This window comes from Rana temporaria, chromosome 4 (genome assembly GCF_905171775.1).
Source record: "Rana temporaria chromosome 4, aRanTem1.1, whole genome shotgun sequence".
Lineage (NCBI taxonomy): Eukaryota > Metazoa > Chordata > Amphibia > Anura > Ranidae > Rana > Rana temporaria.
This window is the reverse complement of record NC_053492.1, coordinates 38,285,975-38,302,308: the sequence shown is the minus strand read 5'-3', so window position 1 is coordinate 38,302,308 and position 16,334 is coordinate 38,285,975. Positions and strand designations below refer to the sequence as shown.

The 16,334-nt window shown below is 43.2% G+C and overlaps 1 protein-coding gene across 1 annotated transcript in view; it reads left to right on the top strand.

The window, feature by feature from the left end:
- The window catches only part of LOC120936133 (uromodulin-like), an 88,535-nt gene that overhangs the window by 41,547 nt on the left and 30,654 nt on the right, over positions 1–16,334 (top strand). The window contains exon 11 of the mRNA XM_040348262.1: positions 4,196–4,404. Coding sequence (XP_040204196.1) covers positions 4,196–4,404 — 209 coding nt within the window. The remainder of the gene's footprint in view (positions 1–4,195; positions 4,405–16,334) is intronic.

Below are 16,334 nucleotides of genomic sequence, written 5' to 3'. Positions count from 1 at the left end.
CGGGCGTAGCGCATCGTATTTGCGCTACGCCGCCGCAACTTAGAAAGGCAAGTGCTGTATTCACAAAGCACTTGCGTCCTAAGTTACGGCGGCGTAGCGTAACTGTGGCGGCGTAAGCGCGCCTAATTCAAATTGTGAAGAGGTGGGTGTGTTTTATGTAAATAAAGCATGACCCCGCGTAAATGACGTTTTGAACGAACGGCGCATGCGCCGTCCGTGGACATATCCCAGTGCGCATGAGTCGGATAGAATGCCTAAGATACGTCGAACACTGGCTACGACATGAACGTAACTTACGCACAGCCCTATTCGTGTACGACTTACGCAAACGACTTAAAAAGATACGCTTGTTCCGACGTCCATACTTTGCATGGGCTGCGCCACCTAGAGACCTGCTTTATCTTTATGCCGGCGTATGTCTTACGTAAACGGCGTAACTAATTGCGACGGGCGTACATACGTGTTTGAATCGGCGTATCTTGCTAATTTACATATTCAACGCGGAAATCAACGGACGCGCCACCTAGCGGCCAGCGTAAATATGCACCCCAAGATACGACGGCGTAGGAGACTTACACCGCTCGTATCTTGGCCAAATCTATGCGTAACTGATTCTATGAATCAGGCGCATAGATATGACGGCGGCCATTCGGACTTTTGATGGCGTATCTGGAGATACGCTGTCGTAAGTCTTTGTGAATCTGGGCCTATAACTTTTGCACAAACCAATCAATATATGCTTATTGTGATTTTTATTACCAAAAATATGTAGAAGAATGCATATCGGCCTAAACTGAGAAAAAAATAATAAAAAAAAAAAAATGGGATATTTATTATAGCAAAAAGTACAAAATATTGTGTTTTTATTTCTTCCAAAATTGTCGCTCTTTTTTTGTTTATAGCGCAAAAAAAATTTTTTTGCACAGATGATAAAATACCACGAAAAGAAAGCTCTATTTGTGGGGAAAAAAGGACGTACATTTTGTTTGGGTGCCACGTCGCACGACCACGCAATTATCAGTTAAAGCGACACAGTGCCGAATCGCAAAAAAATGGCCCGGTCATTGGGCAGCCAAATCTTCCGGGCTGAAGTGGTTAAAATGTCAAACTGCACATCAGCATGTTCAGTTGCCCTCCTATTCATTTTAATAGCAGCTAAAAACACAGTGTAGTCTCTGCCTGCTGCTATGAGTGCTGGCCAGTAAGGAGCCCGCCCACTCTCCAGATAATGGTAGATAAAAGGATATATAGGAGTTATAGGTTATTTCCCCCTTTTTTATTTTTTTTTGGGCCAGATTCAGGTAGATCCGCGTAACTTTTCCCGTGCGTAACGTATTTGATTTACGTTATGCCTCCGCAACTTAGACGGGCAAGTGCTGTATTCTCAAAGCACTTGCTCCGTAAGTTGCGGCAGCGTAGCGTAAATCGGCCGGCGTAAGCCCGCCTAATTCAAATGTGGAACAGGGGGGCGTGTTTTATGTTAATGTTCTGTGACCCGACGTGATTGACGTTTTTCATGCACCGTCCGTGGAAATCTCCCAGTGTGCATTGCTCCAAATACGCCGCACGGACGTATTGGTTTTGATGTGAACGTAAATTACGTCCAGCCCCATTCATGGACGAGTTACGCAAACAACGTCAAATTTTCAAATTTCGTCGCGGGAACGACGGCCATACTTAACATTGGTACGCCGCACTTACGCCACCATATAGCAGGGGTAACTATACGCCGGGAAAAGCCTAACGTAAACGGCGTAACTTTACTGCGTCGGCCGGGCATACGTTCGTGAATTTGCGTATCTAGCTGATTTACATATTTTGACGCGTAAATCAGCGTACATGCCCCTAGTGGCCAGCGTAAATATGCAGTTACGATCCGACGAAGTAAGAGACTTGCGCCAGTCAGATCTAATGGAAATCTATGCGTAACTGATTCTATGAATCAGGAGCATAGATACTACCGGCCGGACTCAGAGATACGACGGCGTATCTCCTCTAAGAATCTGGCCCCTTGTCTTTATGTACTGGATGGAAAGCAGTATAAAAAACACTAATATATAACAGGTACCATATTAATAAAGCTTTTGTGTCTTTCATAGGGGAAAGGGGGGGTTAGGTATTTATATTTTAGCCACAGCACCACATATTTTTGCACTTACTTTATTTACACACAAATTGATTTGAAGGCTGGTCATTCAAGGCTTTTTAGCAATTAGATTCCGTACAGTCACTTTGCCTTTGTACAGTGGGGATTTGTGGTTTTTGCATTGATGTGGGGAACTCTAAGGCCTCGTACAGACGAGGGGACATGTCCGATGAAAACGGTCTGCGGACCGTTTTCATCGGACATGTCCGCTCTGATGGCTGTACACACCGAAATCCCCGCGGTTCTCTATCGCGCGAGTTCAATGCTTCCACGCATGCGTCGAATCAATTCAACGCACGCGCGGGGATTTCGGTCCGTTGGTTAGACGTACTAACCAGCGCACATGTCCGACGGACAGCTCTCCAGCGGACAAGTTTCTTAGCTTGCTAAGAAACTTTTGTCCGCTGGAAATCTGTCCGCTAGCCTGTACACACGATCGGATCTGTCCTCTGAAACTGGTCCGCGGACCAGTTTCAGCGGACATGTCCGGTCGTGTGTACGAGGCCTGACCTCTGTAATAGCTTGCTGGGTGTAGGGCACTAAGGGTAGGCTATGTCTTTGACCCTCTTCCAACTCCGAGTCCCAGGGCAGCTCCAGCCTCCCCTGAATCCAAGCATCATTTGTCTGCCTTTTGAGCTGTGCATGCGCAGTTGCAGAGCCGATCCGTAGGCCATATATATGTCCGCCTGTCAGTTTATTCGGTGGACCTGAACGTTTATGGAGCATTGAAGCATTGGATGTCAGCGGTGACCAGGGCAGCCATGAAATATTTTGGGGCCCCTTGCACAGCTTTAGTAGGCATGGGCCCCCTGGAGTGGAGAAGCCAGGGGGGGGGGGGTTGGATGGAGAGTAAAAAAAGTGTCATCTCACATCTCTCCCACAGCAAGCGGAGAACCGGGGGGGGGGGGGGGATAGATGCTGACAATGTGTAAGTGTCATCTATCTCACATCTCTCCTGCCGCAAGCAGAGAACTGGCCATCTCACCTCTCTCTCCCATCTCGGTGCTGCCGAAAAGGTATCATCTCACATCTCTCCTGCCGCGACATGATTAATGGGGCCATTCGGGCCCCTTACATGCGTAATGCCTGTACCCCCCTGATGGCGGCCCTGGCGGTGACCATGTCCGCTGACATCCGATCCACTAAAATCAGACAGATGGCTATACGTTGCCATCCATCCTGGCGGATCGGATCGGGTGAGATCTGATGAAAACTGACATGCTGTCCATTTTCGTCCACTCTCTCTATAGACAAGCAGTGGCGCTCGACAAGCCCCTCCCCGCTCAGTGAGCAGAGAGGGACCTGTCATCCGCCGAGTCAGCGGAGAGATCTCCTGTTGAGCTGGTGGACGCCGCTGACAGATCCGTCCCCGTGTGGAAGGGACCTTACTGAGATGTTAAAACCATGAATAAAAAACATTCCTTTGTCGCTAATCTCCTCTTTTGTATTTTCTGACTGGAATATCTGAGGTAACAGCTACTAAGCACTGAGCACAGCCATACATCCATGTTCACCTACCCAAGGAGAAAATATATTTTTGCAAACCTAGTGCCCTTTCTGTAAGTTAAAGCGGTGTTCCGCCCAGAAAAAAAAATGGATAAAAACCAGCAGCTACACATACTGCAGCTACTGGCTTTTAATAATAGGACACTTACCTGTCCTGGAATCCAGCGATGTTGGAATGGTGCTTCCGCCGCCATTGCGGGTAAGGGAACCCGGCAGTGTAGCCTTTCGGTGGAGGAGGAGTGAGCCCCGCACTAACGTGACGGGCCGCGGGGCGGACTCCTGGAAGTGGAAAAAGAATACCTGTCAAAAAAAGGTATCCTGTCCCCCATCACATGAGTGGAAGTTCCACTTTTGGGTGGAACTCCGATTTTAATAAAGTTCACTGTTCATTACATTATGCAAAGGCAAAGTTCATGCAGTGCCTCAAATTAAATGTGTACTGTCTCACCATTATATTATTAGATATATGAATATAATAATGTATCATGTTATTGACCTACACTTATTTAAAAATACCATAATTTTTTTTTCTTACTTTTTAAGATATTTCAGAAATACACCCAATACTTACCTGCGGAGCACATGAAATGAAAGCCTCTTTCCAAAAATGTCAGCTAAGAAGTCAAAATATTGATATCAGTAAACTCAATGTTGCAAACATCGACTGTTATCAACTTCAAGATGATATTGTCAATGGAACTTACTCTGTAGCAGTCGCTCTTAAAGATGGGGAATGTGGAGTTCAGCTAATAGTAAGTATTTTGCTTTCAGTAGTTTTTATTGTTTTAAAATGAGTAAGGGTAACAAAAGCACTGTGCAGAGCAGCGAACAATCCTCACTATCTCTATATAGACAAAGGTACATAAGCGGAGGGGAAACAAAACATCTGAAAATCTTGGCCGTGGGTGTTCACTAAGCTCACGTGTGAGTATTTGACCATCATCAGAAGTGAACCGATAACAACATATTTTGTATTGTAACATGGGTAAAAAAACTTAAAAACGATTGTGGTTGCAAGGAAGTGGTCTTCCATACACCCCTTTTTGTCATAGTGTGGGACAACAAGACCCAAGATATCGAGGTCAAGACCATCTTGAATCATAATCCCTGGAAGCTGGCCCAACATTAAGTAAAGCCCACATCCAGCGACCACGCCTCGCATAGTATTACTCGTTGCCAAGCACTGTAATAGTTCCACAAAGGGGCTCCAGAACCCCAAATATGAACATCAAGTGCTTAAATAAGAGGGAATAAGAAAGAAGGAAAAGCTAAAAGAATGTGATGCCGAGGCTGGCCAAAGTGAAGGGAACAAGCAAGAAGAAAAAGGGGCGGAAGAAAAAGTGGAGAAAAAAATAAATGGGTCCGTTCGGGTATCCAGCTTCAACTTATTTGTACTATATGATTCAGTCATTTGGAAACCTGTAAGTAAGCAAGCCAAGGCTACCATATTTTGTCATTCATTTTTTTTTTTTTTTGTAAGACACTTAGTATTTTTTTCATTCAACATGATCCATGTAAGTTTTTGTCTTTTTTAAAAAAAAGTAAGTTATTGAGTCTGGATACTCCGCAAAGTCGTGTTTGGTAAATTGATATTTAGCGCTTCCGATTTATCGTGGTTGACTATAAGCCCAACATTTTTCCAAAATTGTTCAGGAGAGACAATAGGTTTGATATAGTATGGGGGGGGGGGGGCTGATGAACAGCAACAAATCATCTGCGAATAGAGCACATTTATGGCTCCTACCCCCGCTCTCTATACCTAAAATGTCTGGGTTGTGGCATATTTCTATTGCAAGGCTTTCAATAGCTATAACAAACAATATGGGTGATAACGGGCATTCCTGCCTGGTACCTGATGATATCTGTATCAGACCCGATTTATGGCCACGCATAACTATCTGGGCTGTGGGGGTGCTGTGTAGAGAATGTAGTGTAGCGCCTATGTACTTTCAGTACAGGTGCTATTTTAAATTTAAGGGGGATGAGAGAGTTATTTAGCTCTCATCCATTTGATTTGGCTAAATTAGGCCTCTGTTTCAGCTGGGCTGTACTGTCGGTTCATTCTGTGTTCCTGAGGTGCTTTTCCACCCCGGGCGGCAGGTGGCAGCAGTGGAGTCCAGGCCTCTTGCAAGCAGCCAATCAGGAGGGGGTTTTCCCTCGCAGAGCATGCTGGGGGAGGGTACTCCTGGAGCAGATGCCATTAGGCGGGGTCTTGTTCTGGGTGTGGCGCCCACCTTCAGGGTGACCACACATCACGGCCCCCGGTGAGATGGCCTACCAGGCCGGGGTGCGCATGCCACGCGGTGTTCCTGGTTCCGGGACCATGTCAGCCCAGAACATCTGAAGCTGTGGCGGGGGCCCCAGTGATTCGGCTGGGTCCCCAATTCTGAGAGGATCCCAAGCGAGATAGCTGTTCGGTGGGGAGTCTGCCTGAGGAAAGCCAAGAGAGGCGTAGACAATCCATCGGGGATCGAGGTGACCGGACACTGAGAGGTTGGATGTTAGCAACATGTCAGTCGATAACCTGAGGAGAAAACTACCTGAGGGAATTTCAAGCCCAAATTCTACGTTCTAAGTTCTAAGGAGGGTCTGTGGCAGAGACCTGTCCCTCTCAAAGTTCCGAGTGATACCCTGGCTGCCAGGTTGATGTGAGAGGCCTGTCCAGGTACACTATACCCACTCCTGCTGGAGTGGCGTCAAAAGTGAAGTGTCATTGGAGGCAGGACTGCTTCCGTTCTGTTGGGCCTGAATCTGCTAATCCTTCTTTTACCCATCTTTGATCCATCTACCTCAAGTTTTATTGTTTGCTGTGTTGGGCAGAAATAAAAGCACAAGAAAGACACCTGCTGTTTGGACATTCCATCATTGCTGCTCTCATGAAAAATGGGAGGGTGATGAGCGCAAAAATAATAGTACACAAAACAATCTAGCGAATGCTCAATACAGAGCCTATATAGTAATTACAGTGTTCAAAGTGCTGAGCTTGGTAATCAATGATCAAAAGAATACATAAATGACAAAGATCATAGTAAAGTGCTGAGTGCAATCAACAATCAGGAATCCTATTAAGTGATGCCTGGGTATTCAAAAGAGGTGCATGAATGGACAGTTCATACAATGATGCGATGCATATGGCAAATGATGCAATGCATATGGTAGATAATGCTCCAACAGATCTTCCTGGTAATGAGCTCACAGAGCGCTTACCTTAACCAAAAGGAATAGATGCTCAAAGCAGTATGCGACTGGCCTCTCCGGATCAGCGTGGCGACTGTGTGGACATCAGCTGAGCGTTAGGCTGGGCTTCACAAAGGTAGTGGCTCCCAGGCGGATCCGAGCCAGCAGCAAGTCAAAACAGAAAAATGAAAAATTGGATCCAGATAGTGGTGTAGCTTAAAACACGCACTCGGGAACCGACAAACGCCACTTCCGGTCACGTGAGCGGTTCCTAGTTCCTGACGCATATCGTCACGTCACATGACTTCATCAGAGGAATTGCTGCTCTCATCATCTACCCCTAGACGCTCACAGAGGTAACACGCCATCCCTATTCTATCCAGCGGCTCCTTCAGGTGTAAGCGCTACAGTAGCAAGGCCAAAAACTTGGGACCGAAATTCCATCTTGACAACACACCCAAAAAAAAGGAATAGTAATTCTATCTATCTATCAATCTATCTGTCTATTAATTTGCCCCTTGTGGATTTCAATTTAGGCATTTTATAATTTGATATTATACAATCCTCCAGAGTCACAGCCACAGTCGTTAAGGTTTCAATGTCCTTAAATTCAAAAAAAGGTTGGCACGGAAGGCTGTATAAATGGACAACTTTTGTTGCCGTTTTAGGCAATCACATCTGCCCTTTCTCAATGTTAACTGGACCAAACAGCTATACAGTGCTGTGCCATTTCTACAGCCTTTTGTATTTTTTGTTTAACCTTATTTATGTTTTTATTATGATTGCAAGAAAATATAAATCAGGCATGCAAGTCCATCCAAACCAATATGGAAAACTTTCTAATATGTAATGCATACAAAAACAGAAGCACAAAAGGCAAGAGCATATCTCTGAACATAAAACAGACAGCGCAAAGGATGTGTATAAATCAATAAAGGAACTAACAGTGATATATCAGCAAGGCAGAATACAGGTAACCAAAATATAGACAACTAGATGTCGTACTGGGCATGTCAGGGTGGAAAGCAATGATCCTGGAGTGCCTAGGGTAATTTCTGACTTTAATAATCAATAATCCAAGGGTTCCATGTCATTAGATATTTAGGTACCATTAAGTGGGCTTTAGCATAAATGTATTCAAGGAGGAAATGGTAATAAGGGTAGTAAAAATGTATGAAAGAGATGGAAGTATTGGAGACTTCCAGTATTTCACAATGGAGGAGAAAATTGTAATGTATACATGTGAAACAAGCATCTGGAAATCTTTGAGCCAGATGTCCAGCCCCTCCTCAGGTATAAGTTTACACCCTATGTGGGTGACATGGTGGGGATAAATAGTGCAATGTCATACCATAACTTGGTAAAGTGTGGGCAGCCACATCAAATGTGGAAGAGAGTTCTATTGTGACAGCAATTCCTCCAGCACAGTGGGGAGGAAGACTAAAAGATAAACAAGAGCCTTTGGAATGTATTTATGGAATATCTTTTGGACTGTTTTCCAATGAGTTATACAGTGAGAAAATTGTAGTGGTGATTGTTGGAATCAAGTAGTGAGGAATGAGGTGGACGTAGTTGAAGAAGTAAGGCACTTAGGAAAAGCTTTGGAGCCGTTTTTATAAACACGTGTTCTATTTGTAGCACCAGGTCCAGCAAGGTTGGTAGGAATGCAGAGATTGGAACATTTAACTCTTGGAGGTTTCCCTGAATGAGGTTAAGATCGATTGGAATTTAACAAGATGTGTAGTAAGTAGGGATGACCCGAACACCCCCCCAGTTCGGTTCACACCAGAACTTGTGAACAGGCAAAAAATTTGTTCGAACACCATTAAAGTCTGAAGCCTCGTACACACGACCGAGAATCTCGTCGTAAAAGAAAGGTCGTTTTCCTTGACGAGGTTCTTGTCAAGCTTGACGAGGTTCTTGTCAAGCTTTCCTTGCATACACACGGTCAAGACAAAATCTTGTCGTTCTCAAACGCGGTGACGTACAACACGTACGACGGCGCTATAAAGGGGAAGTTCGATTCCACTGGCACAACCCTTGGGGCTGCATTTGCTAATCTCATGTTACTGCATATTAAGTAAAAGTTTGGTAAGACGATTCGCGCTTTTCAGTCTGTCACAGCATGACAAATGTGCTATATCCATTATGATCGTTACTTTTACTGAAGGTGCGCTCCCGTCTCATACTTTATTCTGAGCATGCGCGGGTTTCTAAGCATACACACAAATGTGTTTCTCATCGTAAACCAGCCCGACGAGAAACACGATGAGGAAATTGAGACTCCCGACGAGAAAAAAGAGAACATGTTCTCTTTTTTTCTCGTCGAGATCCACAACAGTTTTCTGGACGAAAAACATACACACGACCGTGTGTACGAGGCCTATGGGACACGAACATGAAAAATCATGTGCTAATTTTAAAGGCTTATATGCAACTTGTTGTCATAAAAAGTGTTTGGGGACCTGGGTCCTGCCCCAGGGGACATGTATCAATGCAAAAAAAAAAAGTTTTAAAAACTGATTTTTCTTTCGAGAGCAGTGATTTTAATAATGCTTAAAGTGAAAAAATGTAATATTCCTTTAAATTTCGTGCCTGGGGGGTGTCTATAGTATGCCTGTCAAGTGGCACATTTTTCCTATGTTTAGAACATTACCACAGCAAAATTAAATTTCTATGTTTACTATCGGTGCATTGAAAAAAAATAAGTCTCAACACAATTTAAGCGTACATTGGTAAGACATATACATATAAAAAAGGGGGAAGTATACATCACATAATATATGGGTAGCAGTAATATAAAAGATAGGGGAACAATCTATGGGATGTATAATAGAATCATTGATAACTTATTGTAGAGGCACAAAAACCTAGAGAGATTGTTTGACGATAAAGGCCAATCACATTATATTGTAGTTCAATGAATCAACAGAGAGAGATCCCAAGGTTTCCATTATCTATCGTATGTGTCCATAGTGTCAAATAGGATGTGATGAATGTGTTCCGATAGCATGATGGCCAGCATGCAATTCATAATTTGGGACCATGGCACAGTAGAAGATCGCCAATTAAGTGCTATGGCCCAGTGAATTGAGCTGAACAACGTGTGTATTAGCCTAGTGTGGGCTATAGGGATATCTGGAATAGGATAGAAAAGGAGGCACATTTTGGGTGTCAGTACAATGCTTCTACCCGTAATTTGTTCTATTTTGTTTTTAGCCTGTTGCCATGTGGTTTTGAGGTGGGTACAATCCCAGAAGGTATGAATAAGTTAGCCCTGGACTGGGCATCCTCTGAAGCATAGGGGAGAGGTTGTTGGATAGAATGAATTAATTCTGTCTGGGGTGAGGTACCACCTTTATTGAAGTTTAATGGCAGATTCTCTGATGGAGGCTGTCTTTGTGCACTTTCGTAAGTTGTTAATCATAGTGTCCCATTGTTCTGTGGAGAAGGACTCATTCAGATCCGATTCCCACTGTGACATTTGACGTGTTTTGTCTGGTGTATTGTGTTCATTTAGGTCCTTATATATTTTGGATATTAAACCCCTATCTCGTGGTGAAGTAAGGCAAATTTGTTCAAATATCGTGAAAGGGGTTTGGAAGGTGAGAGAATAATTATTTTGGTAGAAAAGTTTGATATTGTTGTAGTCAGAGAGTTCGGTACCTGTAAGGTGCAAATCTAAGAATGTACGAAAAGCATTATTTTTAGTGAGTGATTTTAGGTTAGATAGTTTGAGGAGATGTGACAAATACCTATAATGACACCCCAGTGTATAATGTGTCAATATGTGTAAATAAAGCAGCGCATGTAAACAAATAAATAATTAATCACATAAACAATTTAACTGAATAAACAGATGAAGTGATTACCACCTTATATGTGAAAATATATATATATATATAACAGTGCAAATACGATCATAGAACTGCACAAAGACAATAAAAAAAGTCTATGGGTCCATGAATATGAAGAATCCAAATGAAACTGTGATTAGTGCGTAATATCACAAAACAAATCTTCTATTATTCTTCCACCACACCCAAGTTTCGGAAATTGGCAATTAAGTCACTTCTACAAGTCTACCCTGAATTGGTTTACTTATGGGACGTTTTTAGCCAGGACAGGCACCTGATCTGTAAAACATCTGACTCCATTCACCAAAGGGTTGTGAGTACGTGTTTTTGGGCTGCTCTGTGGTCCGCCGTGACCACTGTCATATCTGGAGAAATGTTTTCTGTCCATCACCTTGGCTTTTGTTTGGATTTGTTCACTGCCTGATTTTCAAGTTTGTTTGTGAGTGATATTTTGGAAGATTTGCTTTAGAAGTGTTATTAAAGTTGGTTTACAATATCACACTATTTTGTGCACTTTTCCTTTATTTATGTTAAAACCGCCCTGGATTGCATTGCCTGGAAACGGATACCTACCTGTTTGATCCTTGGGATCCTACCTAAAACGCTCTTGCCAAAACACGAGAGTGTGAGGCAAAGTGTTGCGGTGAGTGCGCAGTCTACAAGGGTGGTGGATTCACTTTCAACACTTGGGTGTGGTGGAAGAATAATAGAAGATTTGTTTTGTGATATTACGCACTAATCACAGTTTCATTTGGATTCTTCATATTCATGGACCCATAGACTTGTTTTATTGTCTTTGTGCAGTTCTATGATCGTATTTGCACTGTTATATATATATATATATATATATTTTTTCACATATAAGGTGGTAATCACTTCATCTGTTTATTCAGTTAAATTGTTTATGTGATTAATTATTTATTTGTTTACATGCGCTGCTTTATTTACACATATTGACACATTATACACTGGGGTGTCATTATAGGTATTGTTTGTCACATTTATATTTTTGCTAAGAGCAGCAGCTATAGCTCACCACTATATGTATTTCATTTATATATTTTGATTCTTTTGTTTATCTCCAGTCGAGCGCAGTGGGGGTGGTTCATAGAGGGCCTTGTTTTTTACCACCATTTTCTCAGTTTGAGGAGATGCCATATAGTATATTGATTTGAGTTTAGGTCTAGGGGGGTAAAAAGGGGGTCCCCTACGAAAGAGGCTAGGGGAGGAATCTCTGAGGAGATGTTAAATTTAAGCTTTTGTCTGTGCTATAATAATAGAACTTGATGTACCACTTTGTTAAGTTGGCCCATTTTTTTAGTTTTGATGGATTTGGACCATAGAAGGCCTTGAAGGTGGTACGGTAGGATAGATTGTTCCTCAAATGATAGCCAAGGTATTTGGCTGGAAGGTGCGTACCATTGAGCAAGTTGTGTATATCTAGCTGAAAGATAATATAGCCATAGGTTGGGTATACTCAGCCCTCCCTTTGATTGGGGTCTGAACATCAGTGCATATCCAAATCTAGATTTTTTATTTTGCCATATAAATTTGTTTATCTCTCTCTGTATAGAATCTAGGGTGTTTTTAGGTACCAAACGGGGAGTGCTCTGAAAAGGTAGCAACTATCCTACCCAAAAAAGAAATATGGTATGTTGACCATGATTTGAGTAAATCTCTGATGTTCTGGAGTAATCTAGGGTAATTCTTGTGGTAAAGGGTCTTGTACGATGGGGTGATATGGATACCTAAATATCTAAACGAGTCCTCACACTATTGAAAAGAGAACTTGTCCTTCAATATAGTAATCAAAACTGGGGGGCAGTTAATTGGAAGGGCAGAACATTTAGATACGTTTATGCTTAACCCTGAGAGGTCATGAAACGTATCCAAAGTCTTGATAAGGTTTGTCAGCGAGATTAATGGTTCAGTGAGAAACAAGAGGATGTCGTCAGCATATAGACTTAGTTTAAATTCTTTCGAACCTTTTGTGTAACCTTTCATGTTAGTGTTGTCGTGGATGGCGCATGCGAGGGGTTCAATAGCTAGAGCAAAAAGGAGAGGGGATAAGGGGCAGCCCTGTCTCGTGCCTTTGCTTAGTGGAAAAAACTCTGAGTTATGGTCAGGGAGTTTGATGTGTGTATGTGGGTTGTGGTATAAGGCTTTGAATCGTGCAGAAACTCATCGCTGATACCGTATCTGGGGAGTAGTGAGTCTAAGTAGGCCCAGCTGACGCTATCGAAGGCTTTATGTATGTCTAAGATAAGTAGTAGTGTGGTTCTGGTGTGTAGGTTGGAGTCTTGTATGATATTTGTTGCTAATCTTATGTTGTCTGTAATTTGTCTATCAGGGATAAAGCCTGATTGATCTGGGTGGATTAGAGGAGGGATAACTGAGGCCAATCTATCTGCCAATATCTTACCAAAAATCTTGAGGTCGTTATCTATAACGGAGATTGGGCGGAAGTTCTGTGGGGTGGGAGTGGTCTTTGTTTGGTTTGGGTAATAGAGACATATTGGCCAGGAGCATTTCAGAGGGGAATTGGTTGCCCTGCAGGATGTGGTTGAATAGTTTAACAAGGTGGGGGATTAAAATTGGAGCACATTTTTTGTAGTATGAGGTTGAAAAGCCATCTGGACCCAGAACTGTGGATGTCTTTAATGAACTTATTATTTTATTTATTTCTGTATCTGAGCAGGGCGCATTTAATGCCTTGCTTTGTTTGGAAGATAGAGTGGGTAGAGGAATTGCATCTAGCCACTGTGTTGAGGATAATTTTGGGGCGTTTTGTGGAGAAGAAAGAAGTTTCTTATAAAAATCCAAGAAAATCTCTATCACTTCTTTGGGATGGGAGACTAAATTGCCTGTAGTATTTCTTAGTTTATAGGTATGGGTATGGGGGGGAGGAGATTTCGCCAATTGGTTCAGTTTCCTGGAAAACATGGTGGATGAAGAGTTACTGTTTAACAAGAATCTTGCCTTGGACCATCTAAGTGCTTTTTCTGTATCTGAAGTTAGTAATGTGTCAATGGCCATACATTTTTCTTGAATTTGTTTTAGTATATCGCTAGAGGGTGATTGACTATGTTTATGGTATAGCTTGTCTAGGTCCCTGGTTAGTGTTTTTATGTCTGTCAGTTTCATCCTATTTTTAGTCGATACCATCTTGATTAGATGACGTCTCATGACAGTCTTGTGGGCTATCCACCGGGATGTGGGAAGAATGTCTGGGGAGGAGTTAAGTGTTAAATATTCCTCCATGTTGGATGTTAACTGTTGGATATTCAGATGGTCTGTTAAAAGTGTGTTGTTTATGCGCCATCTATGTGGTGTGTTGGCGAGACCTATTTTTGAAGTGGTAAACGATACGATCTGGTGATCCGACCAGGGGCAAGAGTGAATGTCTGCTTTTGAGGAATTAGTAACTAGAATTGGGGTGCAGAAAATGTAATCTAATCTAGAGGAGCAATCATGAGAATGTGAATAAAATGTGTAATTTTTGATGCCTACGTTATGTGCTCTCCATGTGTCAATGAGTTGGTGGGTATGTAATGTGCGAATTAATGTTTTAGGGAAAGCCTTGGATGAGGGTGCCACTCTGCTCCTGTCTAAGGTTGAGTGTGCAGCTAAGTTAAAGTCTCCATCTACTATTAAATGGGGGAGGAGTATTTGTCCAGTGTATTAAAGTATGACAAAAAGGAAGCATGGGCTTCATTGGGTGCATATACAGAGGCTATTTTGACCAAATGACCTCCTATGGAACCTTTTACAATCAGAAAGCGACTCTCTGGGTCTTTAAAGATGCTTTGGGTTTCAAACACTACAGAGTTTTTAATAAAGATATCTGTGCCTCTTTTTTTAGAGTCGAATGTTGTATAATAGAATTGACCATATGCTTTGTCAAAGAACTTGGGGTGCTTGGATGCAACAAAGTGTGTCTCCTGCACTAAAATTATGTCAGCCCCCAGTCTTTTATAATGGCGGAAGGCTTTTTTGCTTTTTTGGGGAGAGTTGATGCCGTTGGCATTGTGGGAAATTACTCTAAGGCTGGCTTCACACTGAAGAGTACAGGGCATGATTTTTCATGCGGTATAGCAGCGCTATTTTTAGCGCTGTACCGCATGAAAAACGTCCCAATGTGAAAGGGGCCTTAGGCCCCGTACACACGGGAGGATTTATCCGCGGATACGGTCCAGCGGACCGTTTCCACGGATAAATCCTCTCGAGGATTTGCGCGGATTTTGATGCGATGGAGTGTACTCACCATCGAATCGAAATCCGCGCCGAAATCCTCTGGCGATGACGTGTCGCGCCGTCGCCGCGATGATGACGCGGCGACGTGCGCGACGCAGTCATATAAGGAATTCCACGCATGCGTCGAATCATTACGACGCATGCGGGGGATCCCTTTGGACGGATTGATCCGGTGAGTCTGTACAGACCAGCGGATCAATCCGTTGGGATGGATTCCAGCGGATAGATTTGAAGACATGTCTTCAAATATTTATCTGCTGGAAATCCATCGCATGGGAGAAAAATCCGCGGAAACAGATCCGCTGGATTGTACACACCATAGAATCTATCCGCTGAAACCCATTCGCTGGTATTTTTCAGCGGATGGATTCTATCGTGTGTATGGGACCTAAGTCCCATTTGGAGTGTATAGGTAAATATTGAGGTATAGTGTGAAGTGATAGCTTTCAGATCTTTTTGAGTCCTGAAAGATAAGGGCAAAATTCGAAGAGACGTTGGCTGCATACCAAGCACCCCGATACGTAATCGTAATGCATGTAAGAACCATACGAAAGCGATGTATTGATCTTAACCACTTCCTTACCGCGTCATTGTGAAATGACGGCGGCAGGAACCCCTCCTCGATCCAGGAGGACGTCATATGACGTCCTGGGCTTTGCGGGTGGATATCTGAATGATGCCTGCAGCTAGAGGCATCATTCAGATATCCTTCTCTCCTGCCGGCGATTCTGCACAACGTAAGAACGATCATAGCGGCGATTTCGCCGCTAGATCGTTCTTACAGGCGGCGGGAGGGGATATCTCCCCCCTCCCGGTGCTTCTCCGGGCTCTCCCGTGCCATCGGGGGCCCGGAGAACGAATCATCCGGCGCTGGCAGGAAGCATAGAGATGACTGGTGACCAGATGGTCACCAGTCATCTCTATGACCGTCGGAGGACCCGGGCGCGATGTGATGACGTCACGCCCGGGTCCCCGTAAGTAAACAAAGCCGCAATTGCGGCTGCTAAGCAACCGTAAGCATGAGATCGGTGAATTTTTTTTCACCGATTTCATGCTTTCCAGCCTGGAGGAGAGATGTGCGGTCTTATTGACCCCGCATCTCTCCATAAAGAGGACCTGTCACACACATTCCTATTACAAGGGATGTTTACATTCCTTGTAATAGGAATAAAAGTGATAATAAAAAAAATAAAATAAAAAATAAAAATGTAAAAAAAGAAATAAATATGTAAAAAAAAAAAAGAAATAAAAATATATTTTTTAACGCCCCTGTCCCCAGTAGCTCGTGCGCAGAAGCGAACGCACACGCAAGTCCCGCCGACATATGTAAACGCCGTTAAAACCACATATGTGAGGTATCGCCGCATGCGTTAGAGTGCCAGCAACAATTCTAG